We start from the raw sequence: 11990 nt of genomic DNA, 5'->3' as shown, positions 1-11990 counted from the left end.
ATAAAAATCAAATTAACTAATAATAGCACTATTAACAAAATTTTTTATTATAATTCTTAAAATATAAATAAAAAATATTAAATTATATTATTAAAATAAACTTATAAAATTATTTCAATTAATCATTAAAAGGCGGTCACATAATTTCTTTTTTGTAAAATTTTCATTGCCATATGTAATTGCTAAATACAACTCTACAATTACCGGTTAATTTGGTTTAAAATTGAATCGAATTAAATAAATTAAAAATTAAAATTTTAATATTTATAAAATCAAATCGAATTGATTTTAATTAGAAATCAAATCAAACTGAATTAGTCTGATTCGATTTAATCGATTTAAATTTTTAATAAATTTTTTATTTTTTATTTTTTTTATTTTTAATATTTTTAAATTTAATTAAAATATTTTAAACCTAATATGATCTATACTATTAAAAATAATATATTATAATCGGTAATTGATTTAATTCAATTTTTTTTATTAAAATTAAATTAAATTGAAATAATTAAAATTTTTTAAATTAAAATTCAAACTTAATTAAATAAAAAATTAAATTAAAATTTTAAATTAATCCGTTCCAATGCTTCCTTGCCATGATTGTACACGGAAATTATAGCCGTTAGACGTACAAAATGCTAAATCTCCAAAAAAAGTTTAAAAAATCAATTTAGAAAAGAATCCGACCGTTGCAAACCCATTATCCTCCAACTCTCCACGTATCTTGAAGCTGTCTCATTCGATCAAAGGAGATTTTTCCCTTCTACTCTTCCCAAACAACAACCCGGAAAGAATCCCTCCTCCGAGATAGCAATGGTGAGCGATGAACCGAAACAGAGTCCATCGGAGCAAAGGCAATCAGACCCTGTTGAAACTGGCCAAAACGTTGAGGGTTTGTTCAGTCCAAGATTTAAATCTTTGGCTGCCATGGCTGGTTGGGATGAGGAATCCATCCTTATTGCCAGCCTTATAGTAGAAGACACTCCTGATCGACAGTTTAAGCACAAGAAACGCTCTGATTTGCACTTCAAAACTCCACCATCCGCCAGTTCAAGAAGGTAACACATTCACCATCTTTGTTCAACGATAACAAAATGATTTTCTTGAAAATTGAAATTAGCTGTTTCTGTGTTTAATAGAAAACGCAGAGCCCAGAGAAAGAGTCCAATTTTGATTTCTGTCCCCGCTATTAGCCTTGAAGAAGAAGAGTTACCTGAAAAACAAGGTAACCATTGAGAATTGGGCTGTTGAGATATTTTCTAAGAGGCTTGAAAATTGATTTCTTTTTTATTATATTGATGGGCAGAGAATCATCAGAAGGAAAAAAAAGAAATTGTGGCTAAGGAAGAACGTAAAACAGAAGGAGATGAATTGAAGAAAGATGATTCTGCTGTTTCTTGCTCGAATTCAGTCTTTCCTTGCATGGATAAGCTCAGAGAAGAGCTTTCTTGTGCAGTAAGTCGCTCGATCTCTCGTACTGATTTCTAGATTTCATATTAATTGATTCAGGCAATCTGGGTTTTCATTGTTTTTAATGATCTTGATGTTTGGCAGATTTGTTTGGAGATTTGCTTTGAACCTAGTACCACTACTTGTGGACACAGGTAAACGAAAAGTTCAACCCTTCTGTACTACCTACAGAATTTTCCTCTGGGCTATATGATTTCATTGGTAAGAGAATGAAGCAGCCATAGTTGTATGCTAATTATGTGGCTTCCCGGAAAGTTCTGCATTGCTACTCGAATCGAAAAAATTTGTATCCCTGTTTTTGAAACTTTTTATCACTGATTGCTTGAAGATGTAGACCTCAATGTCTAACCATGTTAAATTTCTTCTCTCTTTAACACCGATTGTGAGTGCCTGTGTGTGTCCCTAGTATATTGTGATTGTTTGAACATTGTAATTATTATTTAAGCAGGGGTAATTTCCATTCTTTGGACATGTTTGTTGATCTACTTAGTCCTGAGAGGTTAGGTTTTGTTTGTTTGCAGTTTCTGTAAGAAATGCTTAAGGTCTGCTGCTGATAAATGTGGAAAGAAATGTCCAAAATGCAGACAGCTAATAAGGTGTGAATTTTACTAAATTAATTTGTTTTTCTAGTAGGTAAGATACTTAATTATGTAGTTTTACATAATTATCATATTTTTCTTCTATGTTGTGAATTTTCAGCAATGGAAGATCTTGCACTGTAAACACAGTTCTTTGGAACACAATACAGCTTCTTTTTCCAAAAGAAATTGAAGCAAGAAAAGCGGCTGGGGTCTTGAATACTCGAGAAGCCCAACACCAAACCCTGGAAACAAGATCCAATACTGGTGTGAGAAGCTCAAGCATTCGCCCTTCCAGGATCCAAGTTTCCAGGGGAAGAGAGGAACTGAACCAAGATGAAGATCTTACACTATTATTGAGTAGAGATACAAGTGGAAGGAACAGAAGAGGGACACTGAGCCAAGATGAGGATGCTGAATCTGCACAAAGCTTGCCACGAGAAGATCTTGCAAGGTTATTAAGGAGAGATGCAAGTGGAAGGAGAAGAAGAGGGACGCCTAGACCTGGCCAAGATGAGGATGCTGCATTAGCTCTAAGGCTGCAGAGGGAAGAGTTTATGGAGGCTTTTGGAGGAGGACACCATGCACATTCAGGAAGCTCACTTTCCATGGCTAGATCAAACTTGAGAGCTATGGCGTCAAGAGCTATCAACATTCGTATGAGAAGCCGGCCAATATAGTTCTACTGCTAATTAAATCTGGATGAACATAGTTTAATTTCCCACAAGCTTCTACTGATAGTTATCTGTTTTATTTTTTGTACCAATATTTGGAATCGGCTACGAAATTCATGCTTCTGGCTTGAATAATTCAAGGATGGCCTTTTTTTTTTCTTCTTCTCCATGTTTTACTTGAGACTGAGAGTTGCCCCTATAACTAATTAAAAACAGACACGTGTACAAAATGTTTTCGTTTTAAAAATAAATAGATAAATAAATTATCAAGAAAATATTGTATTGTATGAGTTTTTTCTTTTATTTTAATGTTTAGCAATAATCAAAATAGTTATTGGTCTTTTTCAATAATATTAATCATTTTAATAATAATTAATTATATTAATGGTTAATCGCTAATCTAATAATAATCGAATTTCACAATTACGATAAAATATTTGAAAACATTTTCTTTATTTCTTAAAATTTTATCAATTTAGTTCGTCAATTAATTTTAACAATTTATTTTTAATTTTATGAATTAATTTAATAGAGAACTAATTAATGGATTAATTAATAAATATTTGCATACAATAGATACCATATAGTAATTTTATCTTTTTAAATTAAAAATTAAACACAATGAAAAAATAATTCTGTCTGAAAATAGCAACAATTTACTTGGAACAGCAACCCACGTTAAAACCGCTTTCTCCCAAAGACTTCACATATATATATATATATATATAAATTTCCAGGCGATTATTCCATTCCACCCAGAAGCCCAATTTTTTTTTTTTTTCTGTCATAATCTTCCTCAAAAATCTAACCTTTCAATCCCATCAAACATACAAAACCAGGAAAAAGAAAAAGCTGAACAGAGCTGCAGATGATTCACAAATAGCCAAAACACAGAGACTCTTTACACAAGAACACCGCACAGGATATGGCAATGCCACCGCAAGATCGATCAAAGCCACTACACAACTTCTCATTGCCTTGCTTGAAATGGGGTCACCAAAGAGTTCTTAGATGTGTCAAACTCACTGATGATCCTCATCATCGATCTTCTTCTTCTATTCCTAATGGATTTCAATCCCAACCCACCAGCCTTGAGACCCCCAGCAATCACAAACCAATCATAATCCAAGAAAATCCCATTTCTCCTGATCTTAGATTCAATGGAGGTGCCAAGAGATTGAAGGTCTCTCCTCTTATTGAAGAAGAGAGAGGTAATGATGATTCTACGAGGCCTTGGAATTTGAGGACCAGAAGAGCGGCATGCAAGGCGCCACTGCGGATTGAAGATAAGTTGAATATTGATCCACCGAGAAAAGCTTTGGAGATTGATTCGCTGGTTAAGAGGCAGAGTATGGAACCCCAGAAGGAGAGAATCAAGTTTTCGGTTCCTCTTTCAAAGGAGGAGATTGAGCAAGATTTCATGGAGATTGCTAGGATTAGGCCACCCAGAAGGCCCAAGAAGAGACCTCGAATGGTGCAGAAGTATTTGGACGTAAGCATTTTTGTGCTTTAATTTTTATGTTTTTGGTATATTTTCTAGGAAAACGTGGGAAAAGTAGACGACTTCTGGAATTTGATAGTTGGAAGTTTTGCTATTGTGAACTGATTAATCCAATTCAGTTTTCCTGGCTGAGAGGAAGAATTAAACGGCGGAAGTATTCAAAATTTTCTTTGCTTTTTCTTGTTCTCTTAGCAACTTAAAGGAAATTTGTAGTCTCCATTCGTATTTCAATTTTGTTTTCCTCTTCCTAGCTTTTGATTTATATATGTTTATATTTGTTTTTTGTTTATTTGCAGTCAATTTTTCCAGGATTGTGGCTAGCAGAAGTTACACCAGATTCATACAAGGTTCCTGAAGTTCCTGAGTCATGAGAGGTGATACTCCAAATTCTCATTTTAGGATCTTTTCAATTTTTCCTGATCATCTTATTTGTTCTTGTTTTCTTTTTATTTATTTTCCTTCTTTTATTGGTAGTGAGGGTTGTTTGAATTCTTAGGGATGGCATTGAAAATTTGTTTTGCAGGGACAAAAATGAAAAGTGTAGTTATTTTCTGGGGAATTTCTTAATTTCTGCTTGCTAACACTGGTGTATTTGACCTCAATTACCGGTAACACTACACCATCTTTGTAAATTGCAAATTCAATGAAATAAAGTTTGAAATTCCAGTTGCTTTTGCTATTTTTTTTTCCCTTTGGGATTCTAGCACCATTACCTAATTTCCATTTGTTTGTTCTGTGGGATAATTTGCATTGCCCTTGCTAAGATCAAAACACTGCTGCTCGTTCCGTTTTTGATATTAATGAAGTTTCTAGATAGTTGAACTGCATCTTTACATAAAGATGATAGTTCTTGATCTTCTAAGCCCTTGTTGCTTTCTTGACTACAATGTTGCTGGGAAAAGAAATGCACATTATGACAATCTACGACTTTAACAAAAGTTAACCCGAAAAACTCACATTTGAGATGAGTGCTATATTATTTGGTTTAAGCAGGCCTATCTGCAGTAACTATTTGTCACTCTGCATAGCTTCATGCATCTAATGTTGTTGATTTGTGGGGAATGATGGAGTTGTTTCTTCACATACTTCTCTATGTAAAGCAAGTTTTCAAGTCTCTCTACGGTAAGATTCGAGTTGATATATGAAGCTGCTTCTTATAGCAGTTCCCTTGATTGAGTAGCAATACATCATTGTTAAAACAGTTCCTTTATTGAATGTATTGGGATTTATTACCATGTTATAATAAAATGGGTTAGAATTTTAAATCCAATATAGAATTTTTTTGCCTTATTGTCAAGCATAAGCAAGGTAAGTTGTTTTTGCAGACTTGACTAGCTGGCTTATCCGTGTCATCATGGTAAATTTTCCTTGCACCTTTTCGTTCTCTCTCTCTCTCTCTCTCTCTTTCTCTCTTTTTGGAGTTCTTGAGTAGATTCAGGGAAGCTTTCTGCAAATGATGAAGGGAAATTTGCAACTCAACATGCAATATTTGGTCGTTGGTGGAGGAAGTTGTTGAAGACTATGTGGGCATGTCTTGGTGCTTCATCAGCAACGGATGGAACTTGAATGGAAGTTTGCTATTACTTTGGTTGTTATATATGTGTTCACTATGAGGCAGTAGCTAGCTAATCAACTAACATGGTTTACCAATTTTATCTATGCATATTTTCAGGTTGGAAACATTTCTAAACCTAGTTCTACAATTACGTGAGAAGATATTCTGCCTAATTCTGGTCGGAAAATTCCACTTTAGTTCACTCTCATTGTGCATCACTGGTGCGTATTCACTGGTTAATAATAAGCAGTCTGAGATCTCAAAGAAGAAGGTATGCGAGCTTTGGAAAAACACAGATTTATTGCTAAGTTCTTGGATTTATGTATTAATGGAGAAATAACTACAACTGGGATTGAAGAAGGTCTTAAGATCAATGATCCTATTAGCTCAAAAAGATGCATGTATTATTGAACAGCTATAAAAAAACAGAGACATGAAGCCGAAGCCAAAGGTTGGTAGTCTCATGGAGCCACATCTGTCGGAATTGCCTTACAAGGATCCTGTTGTACTTAAGTTTAGGTTGTCTATAGAATTATTAATCTCTAAAATCCAGCTGAAACGTATATTTAGCATCAACGCATCTAAGTAAGTTCTCATTTTAGGTATCAGAGTGAATAGCACATTCTGATTAGCTGCTTCATAAGATTTATGCTCACTGTTAATCTTTTTCTCTTCAAATCTTGCAGCTGGTTTGTTGATTTGTTGAAGGAAAATTCTCCTATTTTTAAAACCTGGGTCAAATCTTGCAGCTACTTCATAACATTGTGTTCATTTGTTGAGGACAATTCTCTTATTTTTAAACCTGGGTTCCTTCTGTTGAGAGATCATCCCATGCAATCCCAGCTGTTGGTTGACTCCACTAATCCAGAGTTCTTTCAAGAAATTTTTCTGGGTTGAAACTTCTTGTTTGAGCAGAAAGCCTTTGCTCTTAATGTAATTTTCATGGGTAATATTGTGAGAGCACTGAATAATTACAAAATTTTGATGGGTAAATAAATTCAATGTTTGATGAAAAGTGTTTGTGCAAAGTATTGTGGTTAGTAGATGGAGTCTTTAAGATTAGTGGAGCATGGCAGCCTCAGAATTTTATAATCTTAAGTATTGGTTGTTGATTCCATTTACAGCTCTGAATCTTCCTTTATGGTTTTGTCTCGTTAAGTGATTATGTTGTACAAAACTCATTAAGAGTTAGATTAGGCTGTTCTCAAATATTAAAGCATTTGAAATTCGATTTATATTAATAATATTTAAATTTTTTTAATATTTAAAATTTAATTTATATTAGTAATATTTAAAATTTAATTTATATTAGTAATATTTAAATTCATCTCAAAAATCTGTACTAGTTTAATTTTATATATTTTAATTAATAATTTATAATAAAAATAATTTTCATTAATAATTTTTATTTAAAAATTTTAATATTTTTTAAAAAAATTTAATTTTAATTTTTAAATAAAAATATATAAAAATTATTATAAAATATATATTTTATATTAAATTAATTATTTATATAAACGGATACAATTACTTATCCTATAGATAAAATAATAAGAATTCGATTTGAAAATATTATTTTTAAAATTTGAATTCATTTCAAATATAAATTTAACTATTTAAATTTATTCTATCAGGATTCGATTGGATTGAATAATCTAATTTTTAAATTTATTAGTTAGGAATTATTAAAAGTAATTTAATAATAAATTTGATAATTTTTAACCAGAAACACTCAAGTCACTATATATTAACACTATATAAAAATTGCTATTTTTATATAAATTGAATTATAATTTGATTCTTGATTTTTATAGTTGATATTTTAATTTTTTCATAATTAATTTTTAATAATTAACTTTTATAGAAATATAACTACTTAACCCTTATGCATGAATTGTAAGTACTCTGAATTTTTAATAATTAAATAATTATATTTTATGAAATTTAAAAATTAAATAATTATTTTTTATAAAAATTGCAGAGTTAAAAAATTACATTTCTATAAAGATTGAGTATTAAAAGTTAATAATAAAAAAAAATTAAATGTCAATAATATAAAGGGTCAAATTATATAATTTGCATTTTACATGTAAAGATATTTATATTAGCAACAATATTTTATATATTATTTTGATGAGTTTGAATGGTTGTGAAATGAATGATATTAATAATTAGATTATAATTAAATTTTATGGATTTTTATCAAGTTATTGTAAATTACATTACATTGTTTACCTGTATAGTTAAAAAATTTGCATGTGGTGGATTTTATTTTATTGAATATTTTATATTTATACATTATAAAGATGTGAAATTTTATGTGCAAATATTTTTTTTTCTTTTCCAAAGTATTAACATTACAATCAATATTTCCAAAGTAAATGAATTAAACGATTTGTAACTAGTTGAGTTTTCATTCGATAAAAATTTAATCGGCTTCGCTTTGTTTTCAAATCGAATCAAATTTAAATTTAATTTTTAAATTTATTTAATAAACAAATTAACTTTAAACTTTATAATATTCTGTTCGTTTCCAAGTTCACGAACAAATTCGCGAATAGAGTTATAAATAAGTTCGTAACGCAGATTATTATAAGAGAAATAAATTTAAATTCTGTATATACTTTTATGAGTTCAACTTAAATTTTTTAAAGTTTAACTCTATATAATTTAACTGTGCTTTTAAAACTTTCAGATATTTAGATTGTTAAAATTTAATAGTTATTTTTTATAAGTTTATGAGCTAATTTGTATATATATTTATTTAACTAAATTTATGCAGATTTAAACTTATTAATTTTAAATTAAAACTCATTATAAATGTGAATAAATTGAATTATTCATTAACTATTCAAAATTAAATTTATAAAAACTCAAATCGTCTAAACTCATTTGTTAAACAAAACAAACTTAAACTTATTAATACTTGAATTCAAAATAAGTAAAACTCGAATTCAGTTAAAAGTTAAAAATATTTGAACGAATTAATTTTAAATTTTTCAAAACTCGACTCGGCTGACTCCATTGATTTTCACCAAACTAATTAACAAAGATTAATTCGAAAATTAAAGCTGATAATGTTCTGAACCACTGAACTTATAAATCAATAATGCTTATTATATGAAAATTTTCATTTCGGTATTTGCTTGGAAATCTAGATATCTACATTCGAGAAAAAAGAAAAAAAAAAGAAAAAAAAATATATAAAATCAATATAAATAAATGATGTGGGATAATTTGCAATGGTATAAAATAATAAAAAAAATTATAATTGATGTTGTTGAAATTAAATTAATGATGTGGTCAGAATAGAACTACGCTATAATTGGCTAAATCTGTAAAGAAGAGAATATAAGGTGCCCACGGCAGCCACTCCATGTTTAAGTTCAAATTAGTATACTGAAAAAAAGAGTGAATATAATGAATTGTTTAGAATTTTTGTGTTGAAGAATAACATATATTTGCCTTTATGATCCTTCTCCTTTTATACTGTAAATAGATGGAGATAAATATAGTATTTCCTGATAATCCGGTAATGATGTGACCTGCTGTTTGGTAAGGAATTTATACTGTAAGTAGATGGAGATAAATATAATATTCCTGATAATCTGGTAATGATGTAGCCGGCTATTTGATAAGGAATATCGTCAACTAATAGATAGGTGATCATGCGATTATTAGCGTAATGGGGATACACAAGGCTATGTCTAATAGTGGTAACTTTGTGTCGAGACTCACCTTATCCAGGGGAGGGCGAGTCTTGATGGTAATCCGGATATTAAGGTGTCTTGATCTTTCTCTTCTTGGGTAGGACCACATTACTTATTTACTAGATTCTTGCCATTTGGACTTGTTCTATAATGATGGCTCATGGCTTACCTTGGACGACTATTATATAGCATCAAAGGTCCCCTGCATATTCGAAGGTGACAGTTGTTCTTATATTTTGGGGCACGTGACTTACAAATATTTTTTCCTGACTCATGCCACTGTGCCTGCTTAGGTTTTTTATAATGGCGGCCACATTTCCTAATCCGCATTTAAAACCTACAATCAAAACCGTCTTATAAGAACTCTTTTTCTTCCTCAAATATTACTTTTGCTTTCAACTGCAATCTTTACCTTTAGGAACACTTGGTCGTTCCTTCTTTACCAATTACACAACCTTACTTTTACGGTAATTTTTGTTTTTTTTTTTCCTTTTACCTCCTCTTCTCTTACCCTAGTGGAGATTTTACCTCAAGCTCCCCTTCCGATGGTTCCATCCGTGATCTGGCCCCTATTATTCCATTGAGGGAGGCTCCAAAGAATGAAAGTAGCTTGATTAGTGATATTCCATCCATCTTATCAGAGCAAGATGTAGACCGCTTTTATGATACCTATAAAATTCCTTGAGAGACTTTTTGTATCTTTACCCCTTCCCCATGCGTTTGTATGAATGACTTAATTCCTGCAGAGGATACTATTATAGTCTTTGAGGAGCAGCTGAAGGCAGATCTTCGATTCCTTATAGACCCATATTTTGTTGATATCCTTCGATATCACAAGCTTTCAATTGCCCAGTTGCATCCTAATAGCTGGAGAATTCTAGTGGCTTTTCAGTTTGTATGTCTTAATAACCACATCAAATCGAGTTTAGCGCTCTTTTTCCAGCTGTACCAGTTGGGTACCCGCAAAAATAAGGAGTTCTGATTTTTCAGCGAACACAAACACCATACAATATTTGACCGGATACCCTCCTTATTGAAGCAGTGGAATAATAAGTTTTTTATCCTCTGACATCGAACGTCTGGGAGTTTTGGGCGTCTCCAAACGAGCTGAAACTTATGGGTGGAAGTGAGAAAGGATGGGGTCCCACCAAGGAGGGAGGAGGATGAGGCTTTAGCCTCCTTTTTGACAATGACTAATTCTCTAAAGAAAATTGACATCACTCAGGCAGTGAGGAACGTTGTTTTGTCTTGGCAAAGTCATATGCAGGTGAGCCAGACTCGAGGTCCTCATCCATCCAGACTTCCTAGCCTTAGGGAGAGCACTTCCCTGTCTAGAGATCATGGTTGTAATACCCGGCTAGACTCCGGTATCGGAATCCCTACCGTCCGGTGGGACCACGGATGTCGGAAACCTCTAGAAGGGTAAAACTATGATTTTATGAAATGTTTTCATGTATTTCATGTTTTTAAGTAAGAAATTAAATGAGTTTTTGCATGAATGTAGCTTGAAGGAAAACCCAGGTTCGGCCGCCGAACTTGACTTTCGGCCGCCGAACATGCATGTGATTAGGAGGCACGTTAGGCCCCCGAAAGCATGAGTGAGGGAAGTGCAGGTTCGGCCGCCGAACCTTATGTTCGGCCGCCGAACATTGCATGGATACGGAGGCACATTCGGCCCCCGAACGTGGCCTGGCCAGCCGCATATAAAAGGGTCCCTTTGGTCCGCACGGGTGAGCTTTTTCTCTCCTATTGTCGGCCAAGGTGAGTCTCCGCCGCTCCTCCCTCAATCTTGAATGTTTTCCCTAGATCTTTCATGGTTTTCACGAGTTTTAACTTCCTTTTTGAAGATCTGTGAGCTAAGAGCAAGTTTTGGGTACTTGGAGGTTCAAAGAGCTCTATCTCTCCATCTCCAAGCTAGGATCGCCTTTCCTCTCGTTTCTTCAAGAGGTAAGCTTCGATCTATGCTTCTCTTATGCTTTATGAAAGTTTTATGCAAGTTGATGGGGTAGAATGCATGTTTAAGCTTATTGATGAGTTTATGGGTTTTGATGCTTTGATGAACAATGTATGTTGATGTTGTGTGTTTGAAGTGTTGTAGTTGGGGTATATCATAGTTTGAGACCCCTAGGTGTGTTGTATGATGTGTATGCATGTGTAGGAACAAGTTTATGCATGTTTTGAGGCATTTTGGAGGCTGTGGACACAAGGGAGCCGAGTTTCTGCCCTTCGGCAGAAACTCAGGTTCGGCCGCCGAAGTGACTTTCGGCCGCCGAACCCCCTTGTGGAGGCAGTTTCGGCTGCCGAAGCCTGCCCCCGAAACTCAAGGTTCGTCTCTGTCTGGGAGGTTCGGCCGCCGAAAGTGCCGCCGAACCTGCATGACTTTCGGCTGCACAGGGACTTTCGGCCGCCGAACCTGCCGCCGAAAGTGCCCTGTTCAGCCATTTCTTGCATGTTTTCATGTGATGTTTTCAGGATGTTTTAGGGGGTTTTTGGGGAGTATTT

The 11990-nt window shown here is 33.1% G+C and overlaps 2 protein-coding genes across 11 annotated transcripts; both read left to right on the top strand.

Annotated features, from left to right (window-relative positions):
* Nucleotides 1-684: 684 nt before the first annotated feature.
* LOC110623268 (putative E3 ubiquitin-protein ligase RING1a) lies at nucleotides 685-2877 on the top strand. Its single transcript, XM_021768195.2, has 6 exons — nucleotides 685-1058; nucleotides 1140-1225; nucleotides 1307-1455; nucleotides 1555-1604; nucleotides 1992-2066; nucleotides 2170-2877. Exons 1-6 carry the CDS (start codon nucleotides 814-816, stop codon nucleotides 2726-2728), a joined length of 1164 nt encoding a protein of 387 aa, XP_021623887.1. The 5' UTR covers nucleotides 685-813; the 3' UTR covers nucleotides 2729-2877.
* Nucleotides 2878-3454: 577 nt separating this feature from the next.
* LOC110618204 lies at nucleotides 3455-6895 on the top strand. 10 transcript variants are annotated; one of them, XR_006349921.1, is made up of 6 exons: nucleotides 3455-4214; nucleotides 4520-4597; nucleotides 4747-4831; nucleotides 5549-6049; nucleotides 6194-6229; nucleotides 6465-6895. XR_006349921.1 is itself a non-coding variant. In XM_021761393.2 (4 exons), the coding sequence occupies exons 1-2, from the start codon at nucleotides 3648-3650 to the stop codon at nucleotides 4592-4594; spliced, it is 642 nt and encodes a 213-aa protein (XP_021617085.1). In that variant the 5' UTR covers nucleotides 3455-3647; the 3' UTR covers nucleotides 4595-4597; nucleotides 5549-5580; nucleotides 5896-6053. The 10 variants fall into 10 exon arrangements, 4 of the variants coding, with proteins under 4 accessions (XP_021617085.1, XP_021617077.1, XP_043809792.1 ...); XR_006349917.1 differs by having other exon boundaries at nucleotides 6194-6363; XR_006349920.1 differs by lacking the exon at nucleotides 6194-6229.
* The last annotated feature ends 5095 nt before the right edge of the window (nucleotides 6896-11990 follow it).

The sequence above is a fragment of the Manihot esculenta genome, chromosome 1 (assembly GCF_001659605.2).
Source record: "Manihot esculenta cultivar AM560-2 chromosome 1, M.esculenta_v8, whole genome shotgun sequence".
Taxonomy (NCBI): domain Eukaryota; kingdom Viridiplantae; phylum Streptophyta; class Magnoliopsida; order Malpighiales; family Euphorbiaceae; genus Manihot; species Manihot esculenta.
Note: the sequence above shows the minus strand (reverse complement) of the source record. Positions and strands in the feature narration are given on the sequence as shown.

Excerpts from the sequence above, each read along its gene's own strand:
- LOC110618204 (XM_021761393.2), top strand. The coding sequence starts at position 3,648 with ATGGCAATGCCACCGCAAGATCGATCAAAGCCACTACACAACTTCTCA. Across the intron at positions 4,215-4,519 it reads TGGTGCAGAAGTATTTGGAC|TCAATTTTTCCAGGATTGTG; the intron begins GTAAGCATTTTT and ends GTTTATTTGCAG.
- LOC110623268 (XM_021768195.2), top strand. The coding sequence starts at position 814 with ATGGTGAGCGATGAACCGAAACAGAGTCCATCGGAGCAAAGGCAATCA. Across the intron at positions 1,226-1,306 it reads AGAGTTACCTGAAAAACAAG|AGAATCATCAGAAGGAAAAA; the intron begins GTAACCATTGAG and ends ATTGATGGGCAG. Across the intron at positions 2,067-2,169 it reads AAATGCAGACAGCTAATAAG|CAATGGAAGATCTTGCACTG; the intron begins GTGTGAATTTTA and ends GTGAATTTTCAG.